Here is a 23,031-nt window from a genome sequence, read left to right as displayed (position 1 = left end):
GATCACTAGGATCTGTTGGTGTTCAGTATACTATAGAGTATGAGATGTTGGTTGCCATTGTGACCCTCTACTGTATTACCATTAATGCTTTTCCCGTCATGTCTAATTTTGTGTTTCTTATCGGGATTGCTTAACTCCGGCCTCCGTACAATTCACTCGGGTAGGCCTGTACCCTTCTTTTAAATTCCCTGTTATATTCTACATTGAGGTAGACATTCGATTGTGTCCACCAACTGATTTATAAGCATTGCCAGTGGTACGCTGAAAACAATCTACGTGGACTAGAGAAACATCCACAACCATGCGCCTGCTTTTGCGACTGCCATCCTTGCGCAGAATTGAAATTGAATCAGCAATGAGCGGAGTCACGGTGAGTTTGGACTAAGGTGGCCTGTACCAGTAGTTGTAGAAACTGAGATGGTTGCGAGATAGAAACAGGAACAGCGGCGATGGGGGGAGATAGTGTGATATTTTGGTTCTTTGGTGGCATCCTACCCTTGACTAGAGACCTCAAGGGGCTTAAGACCTCCAAAGGAATTCCAAGTTGGGTATACCTATTTGTGAATTTTACCTAGCAATTCTCTCTCATGGGGCCAAATGGGCTCGGCATGATGGTTCATAGAAGCTATCCGACTAGCGCTTACCACCATCCGACTTTTCCCATTCCTTCTATTTTCAGGACTCAAATCAAGTCCTTGACCTTCTTTCATCGCACCTTATACCCACTCCCATCATGGAAGACTTCTACGAAGACCTCCCTGAGCGACCAGAATGGCAAATCATCGCCGAGTTAATCAAAAACCCAGATTTCCCTCCCGCCGAGGCCGTCCAACGTCTCCTCCGGGCGCGCGAGGTCCTCCACCAGGAGGAACAAACCCCCCCGAGTGAAATCGACGGCAACCACACATGGTTCACCATGTTCCCGCTCGTAGAGCTCGCAAGCCTCACTCCAGCCGCACAGCAGCAGAAGATCATCGAGTTCGTCGCCCAACTCCAACGCATCAAACTCATCGACCCCGCCACGGGCCAGCAGCCGACGGCAGTCGACTTGAAACTGTGGACTGATCTCCCGTACCTTAGCGTGTACTTGGCTGATCGGTATGGCTTCCGTTATAGAAGATCCCGTGCGTCGGACGCCTTTCCCTTAACCCACCCTGTTGGTTGAGTCGGTGGCTAACTCTGCGAGGTATCGCGTGCAGAGGACGACCAGAAGGCTGACGAGGATCTCCAGACGGAGTTGGAGTATCCCCCCAGCGCAGTCCAGGAATGGGAGAATCGCAATGCGTTCATGGCGCAGCTGACCGCCGCGGCAGACGAGCTCGGCCATCCCATGGATTTCTCGCTATACGGGTTGTACTCGTGCCGAGAGGCGTTTGAGGATGATGAGGCGCGGGTGGAGGAGGCTGTGCGCGCAGCGTGTATCTGGTATATGTATGCGGGGCAGCGAATGTGGGAAAACTGCCAGGTTCAGAGGATGTTTGGGGATGATGACGATCCTGGCCCGCCGCGACGATTTGATATGGACCGATGGGGGCTCTGGAAGGATGGGTTGAAGGCGGCGCAGGTGGGCTTCCGACGGGCGAGTACGCTGGAGATGATCCGGAAGGCGTTGGTAGAGGTTGAGAAAGCGGAATGTGGGAGTAAAGATTGAAGGAGAAGGTGTGTCTGTTGTGTCACCTGTTGGACAAACATCGATACACTGTAGGTAGTAAGCCATAGCAAAATAAATAATGCTAAGAGAATCTAGGCTACAACACGAGTACTACACACACAAATCACCTGATGTATGGTGTACTGGATTGTACCCCGCCGAGCGCCAAGAACAGTAGTCCTAAAAAGGAATCTACTCATATAAGTAACTTTGAGGCTAGACTCGACTAGGGCTCTAGTAAGGCTGGCCGGGGTAGCAATACCTCATTGGGAGAGTCAGGACTGGGATGGTGGGTAGGGTTCTTGGGGGGACCAATTTCTACCAAAGAATGCCATTACATAAGGGAACATCTTAGACGGAACTACTAGCATGGGGGGGCCAAATTGACTCTTTTTATAGGTACTCTCTTAGATAAGTGGGTTCTATGCTACATCCTACTTCGTATTGTTCCTACTTACTACCGAATGTTTTGTGTGCAGGCGTGGATCCAAGTCAAGTGGGAATCATTTGATTTATCATAGACATATGGGTCGATGGGGATATATCAGATCTATCAAATCCAGATGGGCAGACCCTGAGCTGCTTTATTCGCTACCAAGCAATCCGAGAGATAGCATTCCACAGCCTGACCGAATCCCATGACCAAATTGCCCATTTGGGCCTAGAATGCTATGCATCCCCGTCTAAATGACAAATACCAGACAGTGCATTAGGCTGCCACGCTCCTAGATAAAGCCTAGCAGGTTGCCAACTGCGACCGGCTCCAAACTTCAACCTCTTTCTCTCCCGGCAATTCCTGGCCAACACTTACTTCACTTCATCTCGTTCGTCAGAATGTCCAGCCCAGAGGGATCTCATCCGTTGTATTATCTGCCTGCAGAACTCTTTGAGAAGATCCTCACTTATCTGGATCTCGACTCAGTCAAGGCTTTCCGTCTAACCAACCGAAAGCTCGCCGACAGGTGCATTGGACCCCGATTTCTAGCATCCATTCCACAACCTGTTCTGGACGCCTCGTCGCACAAGCTTCGTTCCCTCCATGCCTTGGCTTGCAATCCTGTTCTCAGAAAGAAGATCCATTCTGTGACTTTCCAGGCTACAATCGTGGACGCTTCTCCGTTGAAGAAGAACTTGAAAGCTAAAGGATATATTGAGCAGCTGCACATCTTTGGGCACAAGTACAAGTCGGTGAAAGTCAAATATACCCGCGAAGAACTTGCTAAAGTCAAATCTGATCTGAAAAAGTTGAAAGAAGACCAGAAGGCACGAGCCACGGAGTCAGCGGATGAGATTATTGATCTCCTGCGACTTGTGTTCCAAGAGTTTGGCGAGTTAGGCGCTATTCACCTGGATGGTGCGGTTCCCCGGGGGCGGATGAAGAGAGAAACACCCGAGGACGGGGAGTGGTATTCTCTCTGGACGCGCGCCTGGCATATTTTCACATGGATTATGACAGCGTTCATGCAGAGCGGGGCCTCGGTGAAGAAATTCGATCTCTTTAACACGACTCGCCGGTGCTGTATCCCAAATGGAAAACTTGCCAGCTACGCATCAAGGCTTGACTCGACGCAGCGAGAGATGTTGACCAAGGGTTTGCAATCACTCGAGCTAAGTATGTCTGGGGAGATACAGGATAATTTTGATGTCACCGAAGAATCAGATCGGGAAGATGGTTTGAATGAAGAGGGCGAGAAAGCAACCTCAGTGAGAGCACCTCATGCATCGACGGGACATTTGTTCTTGGGTGATGATCCTCGTGGTGCGCTCGCGCATGGAACTCCGGGTGTTACATCCCTCTTTCTGAAGTCTGCGCTCGCTCTTCGAGAACTGGATTTAACGTTCCGTCGTACCGTGGAATCAGGGTCAGAGTTCAAGAAGAGCTATGACCGGATCATTGACAATATCGCCCATGAAGCCCAGCTCCCGATGCTGGAAAAATGTGCCTTTTCTGGATTTCCGGCTAAGGGGGAGTCTATTCTGCTCTTTCTCCAGAAGCATTCTGACCTCCGCTCATTCAAGGTGCATGGGTGCCGTTTGACTACAGGGTCATGGACACCTATATTTAGTTATCTGGAGCAATCGATGCCAAAGCTAGAGAACCTAGACCTGTCAGACCTCTTTGGGAAACATATGCAGAATCACAAGTATGCACAACGACGGATGACTGGTTACTTTAACTCGGATGACAACATAGAGCAAGAGGCGGAGGATGATGAGGAGGAAGGCAATGGGTTGGTGGTTTTGCTGCCGATTTGGGACACCGCTCCGGAAGATCGTGAGAAAGAATTCCTGTGTACGAACGGGAGATCCGTGCACACCAGAAGTTTCACCGGGGAGGACATCAAAAAAGGGCTAGTGTTCCGACCGCTACATAGAGGGCCGGGACGGCCTCTCGCCTCTCCCACCGTTAACCGGTGGAATGTTTCTCACAGCAAGCTTTATGGGCCTCCAACATCGGTTAAGGCCTGGCTCTGAGCTCTCTCTGTTACTTAGCGGGAACGAACAAATCACTACCATTTGACCTGTGACAAGGCAATAGGAACTCTATTGTCTGAAATTCTGCAGGCAATTAATATGATGGTAGCATTGTATCGTTATCTAGGCCTTCTCCTAGTGGCTCTAGTCAGTAATTTGCCTGCGATTTGATCATGTCTCATTTTCAGAGCTCGTCCTAGGCTCTAGCCCCTTGACAGGAAGAAATCTGTTTTGATCTCGTCTTAAGGACACGCAGATTGAATGCCCTCCAGAAAGAAATCCATTTACTCCCTGGGCCCATGTGCGACGAGTAATTCGAGCCGAGATGCGACGTCTTATCAGACCTTCTCCAGGGCGCTGACTGGGCCGCAATGGTGGGTGTCAGTGGCTCGTAAGAGTAACTGCCGAGCACAGGCGTTATCCATAACCCATTAAGGGCAGAATCAGTCCTATAGGCCTTTTTCCGTGGGCCTTAAGGGATAGTAACGAAGGCAACAGGTCCTTTACCGGAGAGGTTCCCCTTTACACATGTGCAGTTGAGATCAAGGCCATAATGGAGTGCCTCCCGGACTTTCGGAACCGAGCACCAAAGACCTTGGTGGAGAACTGGGCCAGATACCACTATGTAGATAGGATGTGGTACGCGTTGCCCGCCCCATAAGGATATAATTCAAGCCCGGAAAGTCATAGCAAACAAAATTCCGAACCAACATAAATGCACATCCGCTGCGAGCAGTAGATCGGTGCCTGAGGCTCCGGTCGCATCTTTGTCCCTCAAGTCCCTCAAAGCGTACGTTGGTCCTCTTGCATGGATTGCCCTAACCAGCATGCTGCTTCATCTTTCAGATAAATCGTCAATATTTCAATTCGAGCCCAATCGATTCATTATCGTATTGACTTCATATGTGTAGCGATGCTCCACTGAAACCCCATTTACCCGATGGCCGTTATGGTCTCCGACCTGCCAGTGTTAGATGCTTTCATGCTGTGTGAATTGCAGGAAAGAATACTGCGTGATTAAGAGGCCCCATGCGATTTCGATGTACCATTCGTCTAGAATTAATACAACCTCTTTGAGTCAAAAATAACCTCCGATAAGGACTCCCGCCCAGCCATGTCTGGCAAGTGGTCGCGTGCATTTTGTGGCACGGACTGAATCCTTCGCTCCTGCGACAGCGCCTCGGTGCTTAGCGGTCTAGTCGGTTTCTTCATCTAATACAAGTTCAGTCTATGTCGCAACCTAGTTCACCGTTTGACCATTTTCGTGTGTGGGATTTATCCTCGTTAGCCGTCATTATTGTTATTATTGTGGTTTCGCCATCCTGGTTAGGGATTTGTTCGGTCATTTTACCTCTCTACAGTCGTCTATGCACGCGTCTTTTGACGTCATTTGTAGCTCATCTTGCACGGTCGGAGATGTATATTGAATGGTTCCATGGTTAGATACTTCCTATCGTGAAATATTACAAATATGAGATTCCGATGACAAATGTTGGTCAATGGTAATCGGGTGGAGTCTGGGTGCGTATTCGTCGTATAAATGCCATATGATGCCCGGATAAACCGGGTGAGCATATTATATGCATTCGTTGACCCAGTCCACGCTGTACTCCAATCAGAAGAATGTCAACATTGACATCCCTCTGTGAAGGTTGCCTGGTAGCACCCACTGGCAGTGTGGCAGGCATTTAACGATAAGTCCGACATGCATTCCTCGGGTTGACAGACCCATGTTCACCGAACCCACACCACCAAAACTATTCGTCACAGCCAAACAATCAACAGAATCCTCCAGATCATGACAAGAACCATCAACTCAAACTCAGATGATCATGTGGGCAATCCCAACCCTTCCCCGGTTGGTCGCCCTACTTTAATAAAATTGCGGTGGGTTGGCGGCGCGTGGTAGCAGCCAATGATCAAATCGTTAGATGAACTAATATGCTAGTGTAGATAAGATGGTTATTAGAGGTGAGTGATATCGAATGAGAGCAACGGCACGAGTTGCTGACCGGAGTCTTCGAAATTAGTCCTCCAGGGAAAGCTTAGATTTGCTTATCGGGTAGGTTGCACAGCCCCGCGATAGAACCCACCTCTATAGTCCTCACATGATGCTTGGATGAGGCGGATTGAGGGGTAAGAGAGTGATGCGCGAAATATGGGTTCAGAGGTGTGATATAGTTTGGAGCAGTGATGGGTGGATTTGGCTGGGTTTATAGAAGTCGGTTGGGACACCGGGGTCGTGTCAATTCAATGGGCAAGCACAGTGAATCCGTGAGTGACAAGGCTTACCAATCTATCGCCGAAGAGATCTCTTTCCACGCAGTCCAGTATGGCATACAATACCGGTTCGCAGAATCCCGGCTTAGACTGGAAGTTCAATTGCATGCCGGTCCTTGACATCAACCAGGCTACCGCGAAGGTCAAGCAGAATGAGGCGAGTTACACGTTCCAGTCCGGGGAGGTTGGTAGAGTGTCCCGCATCGACACCAACCAGGTCCCTAGCAACAACCCCATCGAGGACTACATGGCCTCGGGCAAGATTGACTTGGGGAAAGGTGGTATCTGGCACTGCTGGGCGGTATATGATGGTCATGGGTAAGTAGACCTACCAGACCTGTTTCCAGGCAGTCCTAAGTGATATGGACAGGGGACAACACACTGCCATCGTCCTCTCCCATGCGTTGATCCCGTACGTTGAACGTGCTCTGCGAACCCACTTCGAGTCAGCAACACCCCAAACCTCCATCGAAGACAGCATTATCTCCGCTTTCAAGACACTCGCTGAGGAAATCTCCGCCGACGGCCTGGCAGCCCTGGAGAGCGCACAAAGCCACGCTGAAGTTCAAGCTCGCCTTGCCCCTAACTACGCTGGCTCTTGTGCCCTGCTCGCGCTGTACTATCCGTCTGAGTCTATGCTCTACGTCGCAAACACCGGAGACTCACGCGCTGTTCTCGGTAGCCCAGCGGAATCCGGCTACGAGACTGTCGCTCTGTCAAATGATCACACAGCCACCAACGAAGAAGAGGTGGAGCGGGTCAAGGGACTCCACCCCGACCAGGATGACCTGATCACGAAGCGCGACGGTGACTGTGCCCGTTACGTTGGGATTGCTGTGACTCGAGCTTTTGGAGATGCCCGATGGAACTGGCCCAAAGAGGCGATGACCAAGTGGGAGAAGGAGTACTCAGGCAAACCTGCGTCAGCGAGTATCAAGAACCCGCCGTATCTTGACCCCACACCAGAGGTGAAGAGCTACAAGCTCAAGGGTGGTGAGTTCTTGATTCTGGCATCCGATGGTCTTTGGAACCATTTGTCCAGCGAGGACGCCGTGGAGGCTGTCAGCAAGTGGATGACGGCTACCAAGGAGGGTACGCTAGCGGAAGTTGGTTCTGGTACACCCGTCGCATTTGGTGGTGGTGAGGCGATCGTCGATCGCGCAGAAGGAATCTCCTTCTGGGAATTCTGGAAGGTCAAGCCAGACTGGTTTGTTTATGAGGATGACAATGCTGCTACCCATCTCGTGAAGAATGCGTTCGGTGGTCTGCAACGGCAGCTCTTCACGGGGGTTTTAACGGTGGATACTCCGGTCAGCAGGACGATGAGGGATGATGTGACTGTCCAGGTTGTGTTTTTTGACGGTGCTTAGCGTTTGAATTATGTTCTTGTTTGGATTTTATATTTGCCTCTTCAACTGCTTCCCTTGCACTCACTGTCTTTTCTAATCCCACGCAAGGGGAAATGTCCATTCTCAAGCTGGTGCTTACCAACCTGCCAGGCCCCGGCACATATTGCCGATGTTGTATTTGAGCTGCATTCTTTGATTGCTTTGACAGCTGCATCCAATCGCAAAAGAGATTTCTTTATCCAAGCCAAAATCACCCGAATCAATCCGAGCAGACGACATGATTACATTACATTACATGCATTTATCAATGTCGGGACACGTACAACATCCTCCCTTCCCAGCCCAGCCAAATTGCCTCAAATTAATCCCGGCTAAAGCTTACACACAATTTGAGATAGCCCAAGCTAGGTTAGCCTGTGATGCTCATGATGCTTCACACCCCGTCCGCAACAGCACCAAACTCCCCACCTTTGACACCAACCATCATATCTCCCCCCAACTCTAACCAACCCGACATTTCACATCACATCACCGACGAAGCGCTTCCTCCACCGGAGCAAGAAGCGTGCCTAAAGCTGTGGTCACTCCGCCTTCAAGAAGCTGATTAACCCCTCCCTGTCCTCCACCACTCTGACCCCCAGACTGTTGGCTGCTAGGAGGAGGATTGGTTTCCTTGTAGACACAGTTCGCAACGCAGTTCGGCAACGGGGAATCAGCGACTTGGGTTTCTAATGTGCATAGCTACGCATTAGCCTTTGCTGGAATGCGTCAGGAGAGCAAAAGGGATCGTACGGTCAATCGGGGCTGCTGTCGCCCCCAGCAACATGCTGTAGAGGGCGAAAAATGGAGAAGGTAGAGTGGCGCATGTTGGATATGGTTTGGTTGGTGGGATGGGGAGGGGGCGGGTGGTCAGGACTTGAAGTCAGGTTTGCGATGAGGTACTTGGCTGTCGGAGTAAGAGGTAGGGTGGGAGAATACTCTACTCAGGAATTTCGCGATCATTATGTATTCATCAGAGACTCAGAGGGTCGAAATACGGAAAAGGAACTATCTAATAGGTATAGTAAGTGGCGGGATATAAGGATTAGTTGCACATATAGCTTAAATGATTGCCACCTACTCTATACATTGAATATACGCAGGTGTCAGATCATGTCTGAAGAATTAACAGGTGTTGTACGGAAGGCTACAGGTCACAAGGCAATATGATAGCCACTATGGAATGTGGCAGGCCTCGAAGCAGCGGGATCGACCAGTTATGGGAAATTTAAAACCTGCATGAGATTTTTCGGTCTCTTAGGGTCGTTAGCTATTACAGAAGAATATTATAGACTGGGGTCTTGGGCTCGCAGTTCTATTATGACTTAGGAGTCTATGATTCCGACTAAGGTATAGATCTGCATGGTATGGGAATCGGGCTAGAAGATAGGATCTCGCGAGCACGACTTGAACCTCTCAGTGTGTTAACAAAATTCAATCCTTATTATATTGTGGATATACATGTCCTCGCGTCAAATGATACGATTAAGATTAGTTCTCCAAGCTTTCAGCCAACCACCACCGCACTGTCTTTCGCAGCCCTTCCTCCAACGAGATAACAGGAGCCCATCCCAGCGTGCGCTTAGCAAGACTCAGGTCCGGCCGTCTCCTGGGGGGATCATCAATTGGTCGCGTCTGATACTCAATGCTTGGCGGTCCATGCAACCCAGTAACTTCATTTACAACCCGAGACACCACACCCGCAAGCTCCGTCAGCGTGACCTCTGCATCATTGCCGACATTGACGGGCCCGGGAACGGCGGTAGCATCCATCTCCATTAAAGCGACAAGACCACGGATACAGTCATCAACGTACTGGAACGAGCGAGTAGCGGAGCCATCACCGGTGATGACGAAAGGTCTGTTGGACAAGGCGGCAGCCACAAAGTTGGACACCACCCTGCCGTCTCCCGCTGCGAGACGAGGCCCGTAGGTATTGACTATGCGGGCGATTCGCACATCCACGCATCGCGGCGGCTGTTTAAATGCCCAGGCCAAGGCTTCCGCGGTTTTCCCTCATCATAGCAGGCTCGTGGCCCGAATGGGTTGACGTGGCCCCAGTAGGATTCGGGCTGCGGGTGCACCTTTGGTGATCCGTAAACCTCGGAGGTGCTAGAGAAGAGGATGCGGCACCCCTGCTGCTGTGCTAGAGTGAGCAGATTTCGAGTTTCCTGGTATGCGGTATCTAGGGTGTCAACTGGGTCTTTCTGGTATTGAGGCGGGCTGGCAGGGCAGGCTAAATGGTAGATGCCCTTTAGTGACGGCAGGTGAGGTAGAGGGCTCTGAATGTTCTGGCTAGAAATGACATAGAAGAGATTAGCCGTGTCAAAGCATAATAATAGGAAGTGTTATCCTCATGGATGGATCTACGGACTCAATCATTGTGAAAAGCGGATGGCCTTGGAGATGGCGGAGGTTCGAGGGAGATCCGGTCTGGTAGTTGTCTATCCCTATCACCATCTCACCCCGTTCTAGCAGGTAGTCGACCATATTTGAGCCGAGGAAGCCCGCAGCCTAGCAAAGTTACAACAGTGTCACCAGAGGTCAGCGCCGGAGGGCATTCTGGGCAGGAAGGAGTTGCTCACGCCTGTTACAAGGACTGATTTTCCGGATGATGGAATCATAATGGATGGAGAGGGGGGTAGGAGAGAGAACTACACGAAGACAAGGGAAGTGAGTTCTTTCTAGGTGTATGAAGACGAATTTATCAAAGAACGCCTGTGGGATGAGGATAGCAGCTAGCATGGATAGCATGAGATAACGCAGGATCACGTGGCTAAGGTATCAAGGCAACTGCGGGTTCGCCAGGACATGACCTGTCACGTTGCCTGCTTCATACGTTCCGAATACAAGCCCATGTAGCACTTCAAACAGCCACCAACTCATAGCAATCATCCTCCCATATTGGCCCAACCCGCACCATCCCAAGCAGATGAGCTGCCCACTCGGACGTATCGACAGCCCAGCCGCGTCAAGAATGCCCCGTCCAGAAGGTTTCGGCCGTCAAAAACATACTTTGGACGCTGCATGGCATCGACACCTTGGCACCCTCTTCGACAAGGCCTCGAACCACGCCGATCGCTGGGGAGGTTTTCGTATCTGAGGTGTTTTCCTTGAATGGGAATCCCAACACGGCGATCCGACGTCCGGCAATGCCTCCATGCATGCAGGTGATGATGCGCTGCACAAACCGACTCTGCTGCCAGTCGTTCATGGTAATGACCGACTCCCAGTAAGCTGCGACGTCGTGAAGATGCAGGCTACGCGCAATATACACAAGGTCTAGAACATCCTTTCGGAAACACCCTCCTCCCCAACCGATGCCCCCGCGCAGCATGTGTGGCCCGATGCGTGGATCAAGACCGCAGGCTGTCGACACGGCATCGACATTGGCCGTGCCAGCGCCGGCCACCTCGCAAATAGCGCTCAGGGAGTTGATGCTACTGATCCGCTGGGCGAGCATCGCATTGGCGGCAAGTTTGGCCAACTCCGACGACCACCGATCCATATGCAGAATCGAGGACCGGGGAACCCAGATCTCATAAAGCGCTGCGAGAGAATCCGCCGCTCGTCTGCCGGTCTCGGTCTGCGCAGACCCGATCAGCACGCGACTGGGTCTCAGCAGGTTCTCGATGGCAGATCCCTCGGCCAAGAACTCGGGGTTGGAGAGAATCTCATATTGAGCGTAGGGGGAGCCGCAAATGGTCAGCTGGGAATTCATTGTCAGTTTAAGTGGCCATAGCGGACGTCCGTTGTGCGTAGCAGATCATGGAGTATTTCTCCGGTGCCGCATGGCACGGTGGATTTCTCCACGATGATTTTCTTCCCCCTCGCCACCTGGGCGATAGTATGAGCGACTCCTTGAATGTTGGTCAGGTCCGCTGCACACCCTCGACCGGTTCCAAAAGATTTGGTGGGAGTGTCGACGCAGAGAAAGATCACATCCGCTTGTTCGATCGCGCTTTCGACCATGGTCACGAATTCCAGATTTTGTTGAGTCTCCTCGCGACCCTGCACCTTCGCCAGCATTTCATTCAGGTCGGGCTCGTATAAAGGGGGTGACCCATTTGCCCATGCCCCAATTCGACTCTCGTTCTTATCAGCCACCACGACGCGGACATTCGGGCACTTGTATGCAATTACGACCCCCAGCGGACCGCCTGAACGAAGTTAGCGACCGAAGATATGTTCATACGAATGGGCCTCTCTTACCTACAAAGCCGGCTCCGATACATGCCACATTCTGGATCATGATGTAGTTGAGAGGGGCAAGGTCCTCAAGACTTGGTAATTGGATGCGACAGTCTTGATCGCGGTGTCGCACTCTATAAATCAGCTCGCGAGTCTGTGTGGAAATGAAGATGCTGCAGGCCTTGCGGGTCTAGATAGGCAATTGCACTGAGCGGCCGGATCTTCCCAAAAAGACATGTCTCATGCAGTACTTTTCCTCCGAGATCTATCTCCTTCATGGTCTGTTGGTTGTGTCTCAAAGGTATATCGCCTGCATATGTCATCAGAGGTATACCTCGTGTAACTGTATGCAATGTGATAACTCCATCAGGGAGTGTTCGCGTTGCCCTCTCTTACACTGTCTTCTCTAACACACTGCATGCCAAAGCTGAGAGATGCATGGCGTGCATGATTTTTAATAGTGTTGAATGGTGTGTCTCCTGCATATGTCTTCGAAAGGACGTGTCTCATGAGATCGTAACCAATATGACAACTCTACATGCGGGCGTTGCCAAAATTATGGGACTTCTCCCCGACACACTACCCCAAGGCTAGAATGGGGGAGTTGATATATCAACCCTCAGTCGTTCAGCTTGGTCGTCGTCTTTTCCTTTGCTCAAGCTCCATTCTCAAAGTTCTTCCCGAGTCAAGCACAAACTCTCATCATGACGATTGACCAGGTTGGTCCCAATGGCTCTCGTGCTCCGTGGGGTCATTCTAACCGCATCTACTCGATCCTCCAATACAATTATATCGTGTTCCCCTGTACCCTGTTGCTGACCTTTTACGGTATGCTGCTCCCTCTGTGCTTTGGGTGTCTATGAGCTTATGAGAACGTTCTGGTTAGGACTCAGAAGGCTGGTTGACTACACCGGGTACTATGCTCAAGTATCGGACGAGGGCTGGACGCGATCGGCGACCATTCATGCTGTCTTGACTGCGTTCTTCTTTTTTATCCAGATCCCTCCGTATGCCAATACTCTGGGCCTGTGTCTGCCTATGCAGCCGTATAAATATTCTACAGGTCCCAAAACGAGACGCCTCGGTACTTTGAGGGTCTGCCTTGTCACGAAGGGGACCAATGTGCAAGTGAGATCCTTCACCTTGTCCTCATGTCTACAAGCAACACAGACTGACTCCGGTGTGACTCGCAGGCCGCAATCAAATCCGCCCACTGCTGGGACGTCCTCACACAGCGCAACCATCCCTCGGTCCACTTCCATGTCCTCGTGGACAACGATAACAGCGATGAGTTTCGCCAGCAGCTGCCTTCATATATTACGGTGGACCAGGTTCCCAAGCATGTCCCTTCCAAACGGGCCATGTATAAAGCGCGGGCGTTGGAGCATTTCCGTCAGAAATACAAGCTATCCAAGGAGGATTGGGTGCTGCATCTTGATGAGGAATCCGAGATCGATGAGCACGTCATGGTCACTTCGCTGGACTTTATTAAGCGCGGAACGGCGCTGTTTGGCAATGTACGTATCGCTTATTCCCTTTTCGGTTGGAGAAGTCTAATCATTATACCCAGGGAACCATCTACTACACGTCGACCAACCACTGGACGAACACATTCCTATCGGCAGCCGAGGTCGTCCGCCTGGCGGAGGACTATGGACGCTTTCAACTTCCATTCAAGGCGTTCCGACGACCCTTACTGGGCTGGATCCATGGCTCATGGATGCTCATTAATGGCGAGGTGGAAAATACCATCAAATGGGACACTGACAACGTGTGCGAGGATTACTGGTTTGGTTATCACGTAGGTCTTGCAAGATCCCCGGCTCACTGTACCCGAGGAACTGACAACACCCGATCAATCTGCAGGCCGCCAAACATGGCTTCAAGTTCGAATGGGTACACGCCCTCTTCCGTGAGCAACCCCCCGTCAGTGTTCTGGACTTTTGGAGGCAGCGTCGCCGTTGGTATACCGGAATCTGGGGGGTGAATACTATCACTGTGCGACTGGCACTGATTGCAGCCGGATTGGGTGGACTTGGGATCTTCATCTTGTGAGTTCGACTCTATTTCCAATTGCTGGGATCTAATCTTCGGCCTCTAATACCATCATATAGCCCCATTATCGCGCTTTTTGGCGTCCGCGTTGTGGTTCCTCCCTGGTACTGGCCTTGGATGTTATTTAACGACGCGACGAATCTCCACGTCCTGGTTGTGGCGGGGGTTCTGCAAGATCTCAGCGTTGCCGACATTTCCATCGTAAGCATCGTGTATCATGTCATCATGTCGGTGCTTCTATCGCCCTTTGCACACATTCTTCAAACGGTAGCGCTGGCTTCGGCACTGGTAGTTCCATCGAAGGGGTACTGTGTCATCGACAAAACTTAAGTTATGGAAGCAGCAACGCCCACAGTAGTTGGCTAGGTTGACAATGGAGAAAGGCCTGTCGGATCGGCTACTTGTGTTGACTGGCTGGCTAGCACTATACGGTTCAGATGACTGTCATCTATGACAGCTAAGTTCTCGAATAGAACAATGAGACCTCAGGAATCCCCATTATCCAGTCTAGACCTAGTCTTGAATAGCGAGTAGTGAACAAACGGCCTTATTCTTCTGTATAGAAACATCTACATGGCTTTATTATAAAGTCTAGTATAATCATCGTGATGGTGTAATACTACATGCAGTATCTAGACCAGGACTACCAATCAACATTTTGCAACAGGAGGTCAGGAATAATCGTTGCTACTAGTACTATTTGGGACAAATCGTATACTGAGGCGAGCACAATTCAGTGTTACTATCCCAAGCCGACCGCGGGAAATATATATCGCTCCGTATGCTTCATTTCCGAACAGCAGACTCGATTCGTTGAGCACGGGCCTCTGTCATGATACTAAGCACTGTATAGATATATGTAGAGAATGCTAGTGGTATTAAAGATCGGGAGAAAATTCCAACAGAAATAGACCATGGAATCCAACTGAGGGGGATAATAAACATGGTCGGGGCCAATGGGCGACCTCGGAGCCGCCAGGCAAACACCATCAAACATGGCAGTCACCAGTCACGCCAGTCACGCACGCCAGTCACCCAGGTCGCGACCGAACTCCCCACCGGCAACCCTGCGATCAGCGATGACGATGAGAGGACCTCCCCGACCCACCCGAGCTGAAGGGCAACCCGGGGATGCCGGGGCAAGATGAGTTCCCCCATCTCCGTTCTCCGTCCCTTCCCTCCTCTCACTGGCCCCCCCGACGCTGCTAACCTGCTTTCCCTCACCGGCGTCCCCATGGGGAGACCCCGAGCAGATCTCTTCCCCATGGCATGATTACAGCCTCCATCCGACCATCCAACGGTTGCAGCCAACATTCATCCCTGTCTCATCGCCCCATGACCGTTGTCTCATATCTGGCTAGTTGAGGACGCGTGAGTCACAAGTGGGACCGGGATGGCGCCGACCAGGAGCACCTCGGACTTGAATACCTGGATAGGTCGGGACAAGAGCCTCGGTGGCCTACCAGCAACGGTGGCCCGAGCCCTCGTCTGCGTGAAGGATGCCGTGGTGAGCAGCAGGAGCCCGAAAGCAGACCACGCAGCGTCACACGAACCCCTCACTGAGACGGGGAGGTTCAGGCGCCGATCAATTGGGCCTCCCGCGTGAACCAATCAACCAACACATCGTGGAAAAAGCAAGGGGCTTTTACCCATGGGGGGCCGTGATGGATAGAGACACGCGATGTGACATTCCACGTGTCGCGGAAGCTGAACCGGCAAGAATCTCACTGGTCAGCAATGGGCAAGCAGTCCCATCGGAAGAGCCCAACGTCTTTCAGTTTGGATGCTGAACCAGTCGATGCGTTGACCGACCCCAGAGCTACGGGCAAATCCGGCTAAATCTAGTTGCTGCCTGTCCCTTTCCCCATACTCTCGCCCCTCCTCTCTATCGTCTGGGGATGTTCCCTCCATGCTTCCCCTCTTTTCTGCCATCCCCGCGAAACTTACCGGATCCTTCCAAACCCCTCTTCTCTAACCTCGCTCGGTCAACCCATGCAATGTCATCTTTCATGTTCCAACCGTATCATCCGGCCGGACTAGCGCTTGCCAAGCCACGCGGGCGTGGCCATTGCCAGGCCGCCCGCCACGAAGCTTGTATGCAACCGGCGGATGAAGTCCATCCCGGCCTCCTTGATGCCGAAACTAGGCCGATGACAAACCATGCCTAATTACGGCCCCCATGACATCCGACTGGCCCCACGGGGATGAATGGCATCCTTGGGGTGAAAGGATCCTAGCACGCCTTACCTGACCAAGCTAGCCGGAGAGTGATGGGCAAAGTCAGGCTAAATGAAGCGGCCAATCATGGCCCTTGGGACGCAGCTCGTGGAGATTGCATGACATAGATGTCGTTGACCAGCAACAGTGGTCTACTATCAAAGCGGAACGGCCTAAGCACAAACTCAAACAGCTGCGCGAAAGGAACCAAGAAAGCTGCAGCTATATGCGACGACTACCGGAGGCTGCGTCCTTGGCGAATTGCTTTTATGTCGCGTGTTCCCACGCGATGCTTCCTGTCAGATTTACTTTCTCCTTCCCACTGTCGTACCCTGATCTTCACTCTCTCCTGTTGATCATCCCTCCGCTGTTGATATTCTTAGTTGGATTGACTGTCCATACAACCATCCAAGATGGGTATGGGAGCAGGGACTGAGGCCGTCTCTGGGAGGCGTGCTGAGCTCGCTGGTAACCGCGTCGGATGGCGTGGGCTCATGAGCAGCAAGAAGACCTTTGCGATTGCGCTCTTCGCGTCGCTGGGTGGCTTTGTCTATGGATGTATGTGGTTGATGTGATCAAGCTTTTGATACTTGCTGACCATCTTGAAAGACAACCAGGGAATGTTCTCGGAGATTCTAACCATGTCGTCTTTCATTAAAGCTGTACGTTTCGCGTCCTATGGTCCCGACGTCTAACTAACTTGACAAGACCGACGGATATGCAGCGCGGACCGGTCTCAAACAGGGTATGCTTACGTCTATCCTAGAGCTGGGTGCTTGGGTTGGTACACTGTTGAACGGTTATCTCGCCGATGCTCTTGGTCGTCGTCAGACTGTTGTCGTCGCTGTGTTCATCTTCTGCATTGGTGTGATTGTCCAGGCTTGTACCAAGGACGCCGGATACATTTTCGGAGGTCGCTTCGTAACCGGTCTGGGAGTGGGTAACTTGAGTATGATCGTGCCTCTGTACAATGCGGAATTGGTATGTTAGACCCTTCATCTGTGTGTGGTCGTTACTGATACGTCCAGGCCCCTCCGGAAATCCGTGGCTCTCTCGTCGCTGTACAGCAGCTTTCCATTACCTTCGGTATCATGGTCAGCTTCTGGGTATGTCACGCCCACTCATCAGAAATAGATCGAGCTAATTAGGATCAGATCGGTTACGGTACCAACTACATCGGGGGTACGGGTGCTGGTCAGTCCAAAGCGGCATGGGAAATCCCTGTGTGCATTCAGATCCTTCCGGCGCTCGTCCTAGCTCTCGGAATGGTTTTCTTCATGCCTCAGTCCCCTCGTCATCTCATGAACCAAGGCCGAGATGAGGAGTGTTTGCACACACTTGCCCGCCTGCGTGATGCACCTACTGACGACATCCTGGTCCGCATTGAGTACCTGGAGATCAAGTCTCTTAAGATGTTCGAGGAGGAAACCGCCAAGAAGAAGTATCCCCAGTACCAGGATGGATCGTTCAAGAGCCGCTTCATGATGGGTCTGTACGACTATGCGTCCCTAGTGACCAACAAGTCACTGTTTAAGCGGACCACGGTTGCTGTAAGTCGGGCTGTTTATGCAACAAGCAAGGTCCTTTCTGACATTTACAGTGCCTGATCATGACCTTTCAACAATGGAACGGGATCAATGCCATAAATTACTACGCGCCTCAGGTCTTCGAAAATCTTGCCTTAGGCGGCAACACTACCTCGCTACTGGCGACCGGTGTCGGCGGCATTTTCGAGTTCGTCTTCACGATCCCTGCTGTCCTCTGGGTTGACAACATTGGTCGTAAGAAGATTCTGATCGCCGGTGCCATTGGCATGGCGATCTGCCATTTCATCTGTGCTGGTCTCATTGGCTCGTACGAGGGAACGTTTGGGGAGCACAAGAGCGCCGGATGGGCGACGGTGGCTTTCGTGTGGATTTTCATCATCAACTTTGCCTACTCCTGGGGTATGTAGCTTCACAATGCGGTGTCTACGCCTGCTAACTATTGCAGGTCCGTGCGCTTGGATTGTGGTGTCGGAGGTCTTCCCGCTGAGCATGCGTGCCAAGGGCGTCAGTATCGGCGGTAGCAGCAACTGGGTGAGTAATCCGGGCTTCTATTACTAGGCACGACGGTCTAACGAATCTAGCTAAACAATTTTGGCGTTGGCCTGGCTACTTCCCCCTTCATCGCCGCCTCTACCTACGGTACCTTCATCTTCTTCGGCTGTGTCACCGTTATCGGCGTGTTTTACGTGTGGTTCTTCGTCCCCGAAACCAAGGGACGTACACTGGAAGAGATGGACGAGCTCTTCGGATCCGAGGGCATGGCAGCCGAGGACGAGGCACTCCGGCAGCGGATCGACCGCGACATCGGGCTCACGGCACTTCTCCACGGCGAAATCATCGAATCTACCGACAAAGTTCCCGAGAAAGCCGTCCACGAAGACAATGTGATTGTGAATCCTCCCTCGGCATAAGCCGCCCGCACAAGTCAGGCTAAAGTGGTGGCACTCCGGAACGATGAAACCCCAGGCATTCATCTCCCGCCCTTTAGCCTTTAGCCGTAATCCCTTAGCTGATACCCAATCCTATTAATATAATCTCACCTCCCAAAGCCCACTTAGGCTATATTCCCCTGCAGAGCACACAACAGAACACTAGGCTACGTCCAGTTAAAGTCCTCGTCATCCGCATCATCCCAACCAACCACCTCTCCGCGCCCAGACCCTATCCCATCCCGCCATTGGCCCATCCCTCCGCCTTCGGCTCGACCCGCCCATGCAGAGGACCAATCAGCTCTCCCGTCCCCCGCACACTTCGGGACGAATCCGGAGAATCAAAGCCGGGGACGGCTGGATAGTGGATCGGTTAGGTTGGGTCTCTCCGGGGAGTATTCTCGCGATGGGCTGATCATGTAGGTTACACGCTAAGGTAGGTTGCTGACAGGCGGCAGGTGAGTTGATCAGCTGATCGGGAGAGCGAGTGGGAGGCCTGGGTAGCTGAGATAAGTACTCCGTAGTCTAGATTAATCCGATTGTTATATGTTGAAACGTGCCATATTTCTACCTTCTATGCCCGGGGCTAAGAAGGGATATACTCCTTTTGGCATACATGGTTCTTGAAATTATGATCCAGAAAGAGAAAAAGAAAAAAAAAGTAAAAGGAAGGGCCTACCGGATTGTGGTTGGGGTTATGTAACTAGGTGCTACTGCAGTTTGGTTTTGGTCGCGGTGAGATGGTGGTGTGTTGGTTTGAGTCAGGAATGCACTGCTATATAGTATTTCCGTGTTGGTTAATTCCTATCATGTCTTGTTGTCATTATCGTCTACGTTGAGTAGAAGGGAGAGAGGTGGCAGAAGAGGTATAATGAGTGTTGTCGCAGTGAACATGAACATAAAAGTAAACTTGGTACTCCGCTATGTCCCATGTATTCTGGCTCTACTGCCGGAATCACTCGTCTGAATCAATCGAACCCGATCTCGTCTCCCAACTCGTAATGTATAGGACTTTCCAAGCTAGTCAACAGCTTCAACGCCCAGCTCAGCATCGAATATATAACCCGTACTATCGCTGTCCGGGTGGACGTCCTTGACCGGATGGAAGAGGATGGATGGCAGACAGACCCGTCCGTGTTGAGCTTCATACTGCAGTCATGGAACATCAGCTGCGAAATCACCGGATCACTCAGGTAAAGCCAAAGGTAGAAGAAACTTACGGAGGCACCGCCCGTCCCATCCTTCTCCCACCCCAGGAAATTCCAATACAGTCGACCGGGCAGATTCGCCCGATAATACCACGACACATCCCGAAAGCGCGTCTCTCGACCCCACGAAAAGGGACTATCCACGGTGCTGCCGCTGCGGCCGTTGACTCCAGAATTGAACCACCGGTCCACCCGCATCGCCGGGACGTCCTTGTCGTCGTAGATCGGATGTGGAACCGACACTGCTTTCAGTCCGTGCAGAAAGGCGGTGGTGGCGGGGAATAATTCGGAGCCCAGGTGGCGTCCCGCGAGATTCTCCGCATGCATCGCGAGAAGCAGTGATCGGGAGAGACGATAGTGCGTCACCAATGCCGCCCGACGGGGGACGGTCGTGGACGCAGGATATCCCCAGACCTCGTTGCGGATGACCCATTTGGTCCCCAGGGGGTGGAAGATGGGGAGGAAGGTGATCAAGTCGGCATCTTCGCCCACGCCCCATTCATAGTTGTCCTCGTGAGGTTCTTGCACGGGTGGTGACGATCCTACCGGTTCGAAGGGTGGGTTTTGGATGTCAATGGGAGATGGGCCCCAGACGGCTTCATTTTCCTGGGTTTGCACGTATGCTCGGAAGGAAGTCCCATACTCCCCGTGCACCCCCGGGATGTAGAACCGTGCGTTTCGTTCCCACAGCCCCCGCCGTGGTTGCTTGCGGGCGAAGTCGGCGATCCGATCGACAAACTCATAGTGGTGGCCGGTGAATCGAGTGTCGAGTTCCCAGTTCCAGATGAAGTGGAATTCCGGATGCTCGAGCGCGAAGGCTTGGACGGAAAGCCATTGGGAGTGATGAACACTGGAGGTCTGAGCCATGATCCAAGAAGGATTAACTTGCGAACGAGGAGAAACATACTCGGTGATGCTGCGGTCCAGGTTCGGGTAGCGAACCGCCACGGCCGGCTCCTTCCATAGCACCGTCATGTCCCAGAACTCTTGGGGAACACTTGTCTCCACCACCTGGCGATATACGTCGGGCTCGTGAATCGCAACACTGGGATCCTTGACATGGAGAAAAAGAATGACCTGGTACTCTCTTCCTGATTGGAGTGACAGCTCGGTCACCATGGACCGAATGACCTGGATATCGTTCTCGGTATATTCCCGGTCCGTGAACGTGCGGATAAGCACAGCGGTCCGGGTTTCCACCCCGTGATCATGGGAAGAACCGCTCTCGCCTGCAAGGAAGCGGTCGGCGTTGCGTTGCAGACATTGATTCTGCAACTGGCCCCAGTTGACCTGATCCCAGTCCACCTTGGTTGGTCGGATCCAGTTCGCCACCGAGGTTTCATTTTCCCCAAACCCGTAGGCCCCGTATCGGCTGTAGCGATCGAAGGACAGCGCCCCATCAAACCCGATAGCCTCATGGGAACCGAACATGGGTGCCGGAAAGCCTGCTCGGGAATTAGTTCTCATCCCTGCACCTCCCCGATGCCAGAAGTCCCCATTCACCCACCTTCCGGGACTCCAACGTAGACCCCCACCTCATCATCCGAGCTTTCATTCAGAAGCTTTCCTCGAGGCCCTTGGCAGGGGATAAAAGGCACCGAATGCGTTTCCTTCCACCGCCGGCTGTTATAGTCAGGATAGGGTCGGTAGACCAAGGGTATCTGGCTGCTCGTATCCCGGACGCGGGAATCGACGGAAATGCTAGGGCTTTGGTGACTCCTCGGGACAACGATTCGGTTCACGGTAGATGCAAAGGATGTGAATAAGCTGCAGCAGAGAGGTCACGAGGGTTAGTTATCGTCATGCTAGAAGGGTAGGGAAGGCATGCCGTGGATACTGAGCTTGTTCCTCTTCATATCTTTCCTGTGACGTCTTTACCATCCGCTGCTCGGAATCACCAGTCAGCTTGGTGATCCCATAGTCATGGACGGCACCGGGCCTGTCCGGTACCTTCCGATGGGGCTTATCAGATCTCCGAGCCAGTGTTATTATCAGGAGCATCAATAGTAAGGCGAGAGTCAGTGCCGGTCGCCGGATCTATATGATATAGAGGAATCCCGAGTCAGTGACTGACAAGAGCCATTTGACGACATGGGTGGGATATCGAAGCAGGGGTAGTAGTCTATAACCGATCTCTCACCATCAAAGACCATGGTATAACACGCATCCTTGAAACGGGGGGCCCGTGGCCGTTGAGAAAATCAGGCGCTTGGATGAATAACTAGCTGATTGTAGATAATATTCTCAAGAGTCTAGACAGACAGCAGAATACTGACCATAACGATGAACATCGCGATGGCTCTGGCAAGGATTGAACGTATAAAAATGAATGCCACTACCCCCCCCCTTCTCCCTTGGGGCCTCATTTCCAGTTGCGATACATGTCATTATTCCTTGCACGCCACCACGTTCGGACAGCGCTTTCAATGGGGGCCTAGAATAGCCCGTGAGAATAGACTTTTTGATTCAGGGTTGCGCTCTGGTCGTCCTTCCCCTGGCATTCGCCAGCATTTTCTTTGTCATGGGCAACACGGGAGAGTGGCGTGAACTCTGAATGCAGCGAACCCCTTCCTCTTTGCGTGGAATTCGCTCTGGTCTTAATCTAAAAACAAATATGCTTCCAGAGTCAGGCAGCTGGTGGCGTGGACAGGCTCGTATAACATCGTCGGATATGAAATCAGGCCAGCCCCCGGTTCTGCTAGGTACATGCAGCACGGCACAGCACCGCACTGTGGAATTCCAGCCAAACCATGAGACTTGGGGCGGTTTGCAGCTCGGACACAAGTGTTGCCTTGCCTGTTCCCACATTGTATCGTCTTTCACTTGATGCTGTTATATACAGCGGCACCTGAAGGGCTGGATATCTCCCGTTCGGCCGTCGTTGGGGGATAAATGATGGCTACGTCGTCGTCAGCCCGGAAATAGACTTTTACCTGACACCTATCGCGGCTGATGGTACTCTTCAAGGTGTGATGATGAGTTCATTGGCCGGGCTGCTGGGACGGTTCGGAAATCCGGCTTTCCTGAGTGCCAACATTGCACGCTCAGTCCGGCAACCCAACTCACACCTGGCCTATTAGCCATCGGGAT

General features: G+C 52.1%; 8 protein-coding genes across 8 annotated transcripts; 5 read left to right on the top strand and 3 right to left on the bottom strand.

Annotated features, from left to right (window-relative positions):
• The first annotated feature begins 560 nt into the window (after positions 1 to 560).
• On the top strand, positions 561 to 1,705 carry BO80DRAFT_427305 (DUF3632 domain-containing protein). Its single transcript, XM_025719973.1, has 2 exons — positions 561 to 1,124; positions 1,200 to 1,705. Exons 1-2 carry the CDS (start codon positions 734 to 736, stop codon positions 1,649 to 1,651), a joined length of 843 nt encoding a protein of 280 aa, XP_025572795.1. The 5' UTR covers positions 561 to 733; the 3' UTR covers positions 1,652 to 1,705.
• Positions 1,706 to 2,425: 720 nt separating this feature from the next.
• Positions 2,426 to 4,462, top strand: BO80DRAFT_495496 (uncharacterized protein). Its single transcript, XM_025723949.1, has one exon. It carries the CDS (start codon positions 2,486 to 2,488, stop codon positions 4,124 to 4,126), a length of 1,641 nt encoding a protein of 546 aa, XP_025572794.1. The 5' UTR covers positions 2,426 to 2,485; the 3' UTR covers positions 4,127 to 4,462.
• A 1,861-nt stretch (positions 4,463 to 6,323) lies between these two features.
• BO80DRAFT_387323 (PP2C family serine/threonine-protein phosphatase) lies at positions 6,324 to 7,764 on the top strand (the record flags this gene model as incomplete). The annotated part of the gene is made up of 3 exons (XM_025717047.1): positions 6,324 to 6,724; positions 6,777 to 7,543; positions 7,574 to 7,764. Coding segments are annotated over exons 1-3 (1,224 nt in total), but the record flags the coding sequence as incomplete, so codon positions are not given.
• A 1,536-nt stretch (positions 7,765 to 9,300) lies between these two features.
• Positions 9,301 to 10,506, bottom strand: BO80DRAFT_479655 (NAD(P)-binding protein). Its single transcript, XM_025723307.1, has 3 exons — positions 10,380 to 10,506; positions 10,169 to 10,308; positions 9,301 to 10,089 (listed from the first exon to the last, which is right to left on the bottom strand). Exons 1-3 carry the CDS (start codon positions 10,416 to 10,418, stop codon positions 9,735 to 9,737), a joined length of 534 nt encoding a protein of 177 aa, XP_025572792.1. The 5' UTR covers positions 10,419 to 10,506; the 3' UTR covers positions 9,301 to 9,734.
• Positions 10,507 to 10,692: 186 nt separating this feature from the next.
• BO80DRAFT_466911 (uncharacterized protein) lies at positions 10,693 to 12,046 on the bottom strand (the record flags this gene model as incomplete). The annotated part of the gene is made up of 3 exons (XM_025722813.1): positions 10,693 to 11,503; positions 11,593 to 11,954; positions 12,007 to 12,046. 3 exons carry the CDS (start codon positions 12,044 to 12,046, stop codon positions 10,766 to 10,768), a joined length of 1,140 nt encoding a protein of 379 aa, XP_025572791.1. The 3' UTR covers positions 10,693 to 10,765.
• Positions 12,047 to 12,612: 566 nt separating this feature from the next.
• Positions 12,613 to 14,370, top strand: BO80DRAFT_466910 (glycosyltransferase family 2 protein; the record flags this gene model as incomplete). The annotated part of the gene is made up of 6 exons (XM_025722812.1): positions 12,613 to 12,813; positions 12,872 to 13,113; positions 13,179 to 13,502; positions 13,556 to 13,786; positions 13,852 to 14,036; positions 14,100 to 14,370. Exons 1-6 carry the CDS (start codon positions 12,690 to 12,692, stop codon positions 14,368 to 14,370), a joined length of 1,377 nt encoding a protein of 458 aa, XP_025572790.1. The 5' UTR covers positions 12,613 to 12,689.
• Positions 14,371 to 16,439: 2,069 nt separating this feature from the next.
• Positions 16,440 to 18,889, top strand: BO80DRAFT_157194 (putative MFS monosaccharide transporter). Its single transcript, XM_025713833.1, has 8 exons — positions 16,440 to 16,815; positions 16,867 to 16,919; positions 16,966 to 17,238; positions 17,286 to 17,363; positions 17,412 to 17,807; positions 17,858 to 18,203; positions 18,250 to 18,335; positions 18,386 to 18,889. Exons 1-8 carry the CDS (start codon positions 16,671 to 16,673, stop codon positions 18,713 to 18,715), a joined length of 1,707 nt encoding a protein of 568 aa, XP_025572789.1. The 5' UTR covers positions 16,440 to 16,670; the 3' UTR covers positions 18,716 to 18,889.
• A 705-nt stretch (positions 18,890 to 19,594) lies between these two features.
• Positions 19,595 to 21,942, bottom strand: BO80DRAFT_479643 (DUF3405 domain-containing protein; the record flags this gene model as incomplete). The annotated part of the gene is made up of 6 exons (XM_025723306.1): positions 19,595 to 19,882; positions 19,954 to 20,791; positions 20,849 to 21,386; positions 21,449 to 21,708; positions 21,779 to 21,825; positions 21,892 to 21,942. 6 exons carry the CDS (start codon positions 21,940 to 21,942, stop codon positions 19,754 to 19,756), a joined length of 1,863 nt encoding a protein of 620 aa, XP_025572788.1. The 3' UTR covers positions 19,595 to 19,753.
• Positions 21,943 to 23,031: the final 1,089 nt, after the last annotated feature.

This window comes from Aspergillus ibericus (genome assembly GCF_003184845.1).
Source record: "Aspergillus ibericus CBS 121593 unplaced genomic scaffold BO80scaffold_35, whole genome shotgun sequence".
NCBI classification, from domain to species: Eukaryota; Fungi; Ascomycota; class Eurotiomycetes; order Eurotiales; family Aspergillaceae; genus Aspergillus; species Aspergillus ibericus.
This window is presented reverse-complemented; position numbering and strand designations above follow the sequence as displayed.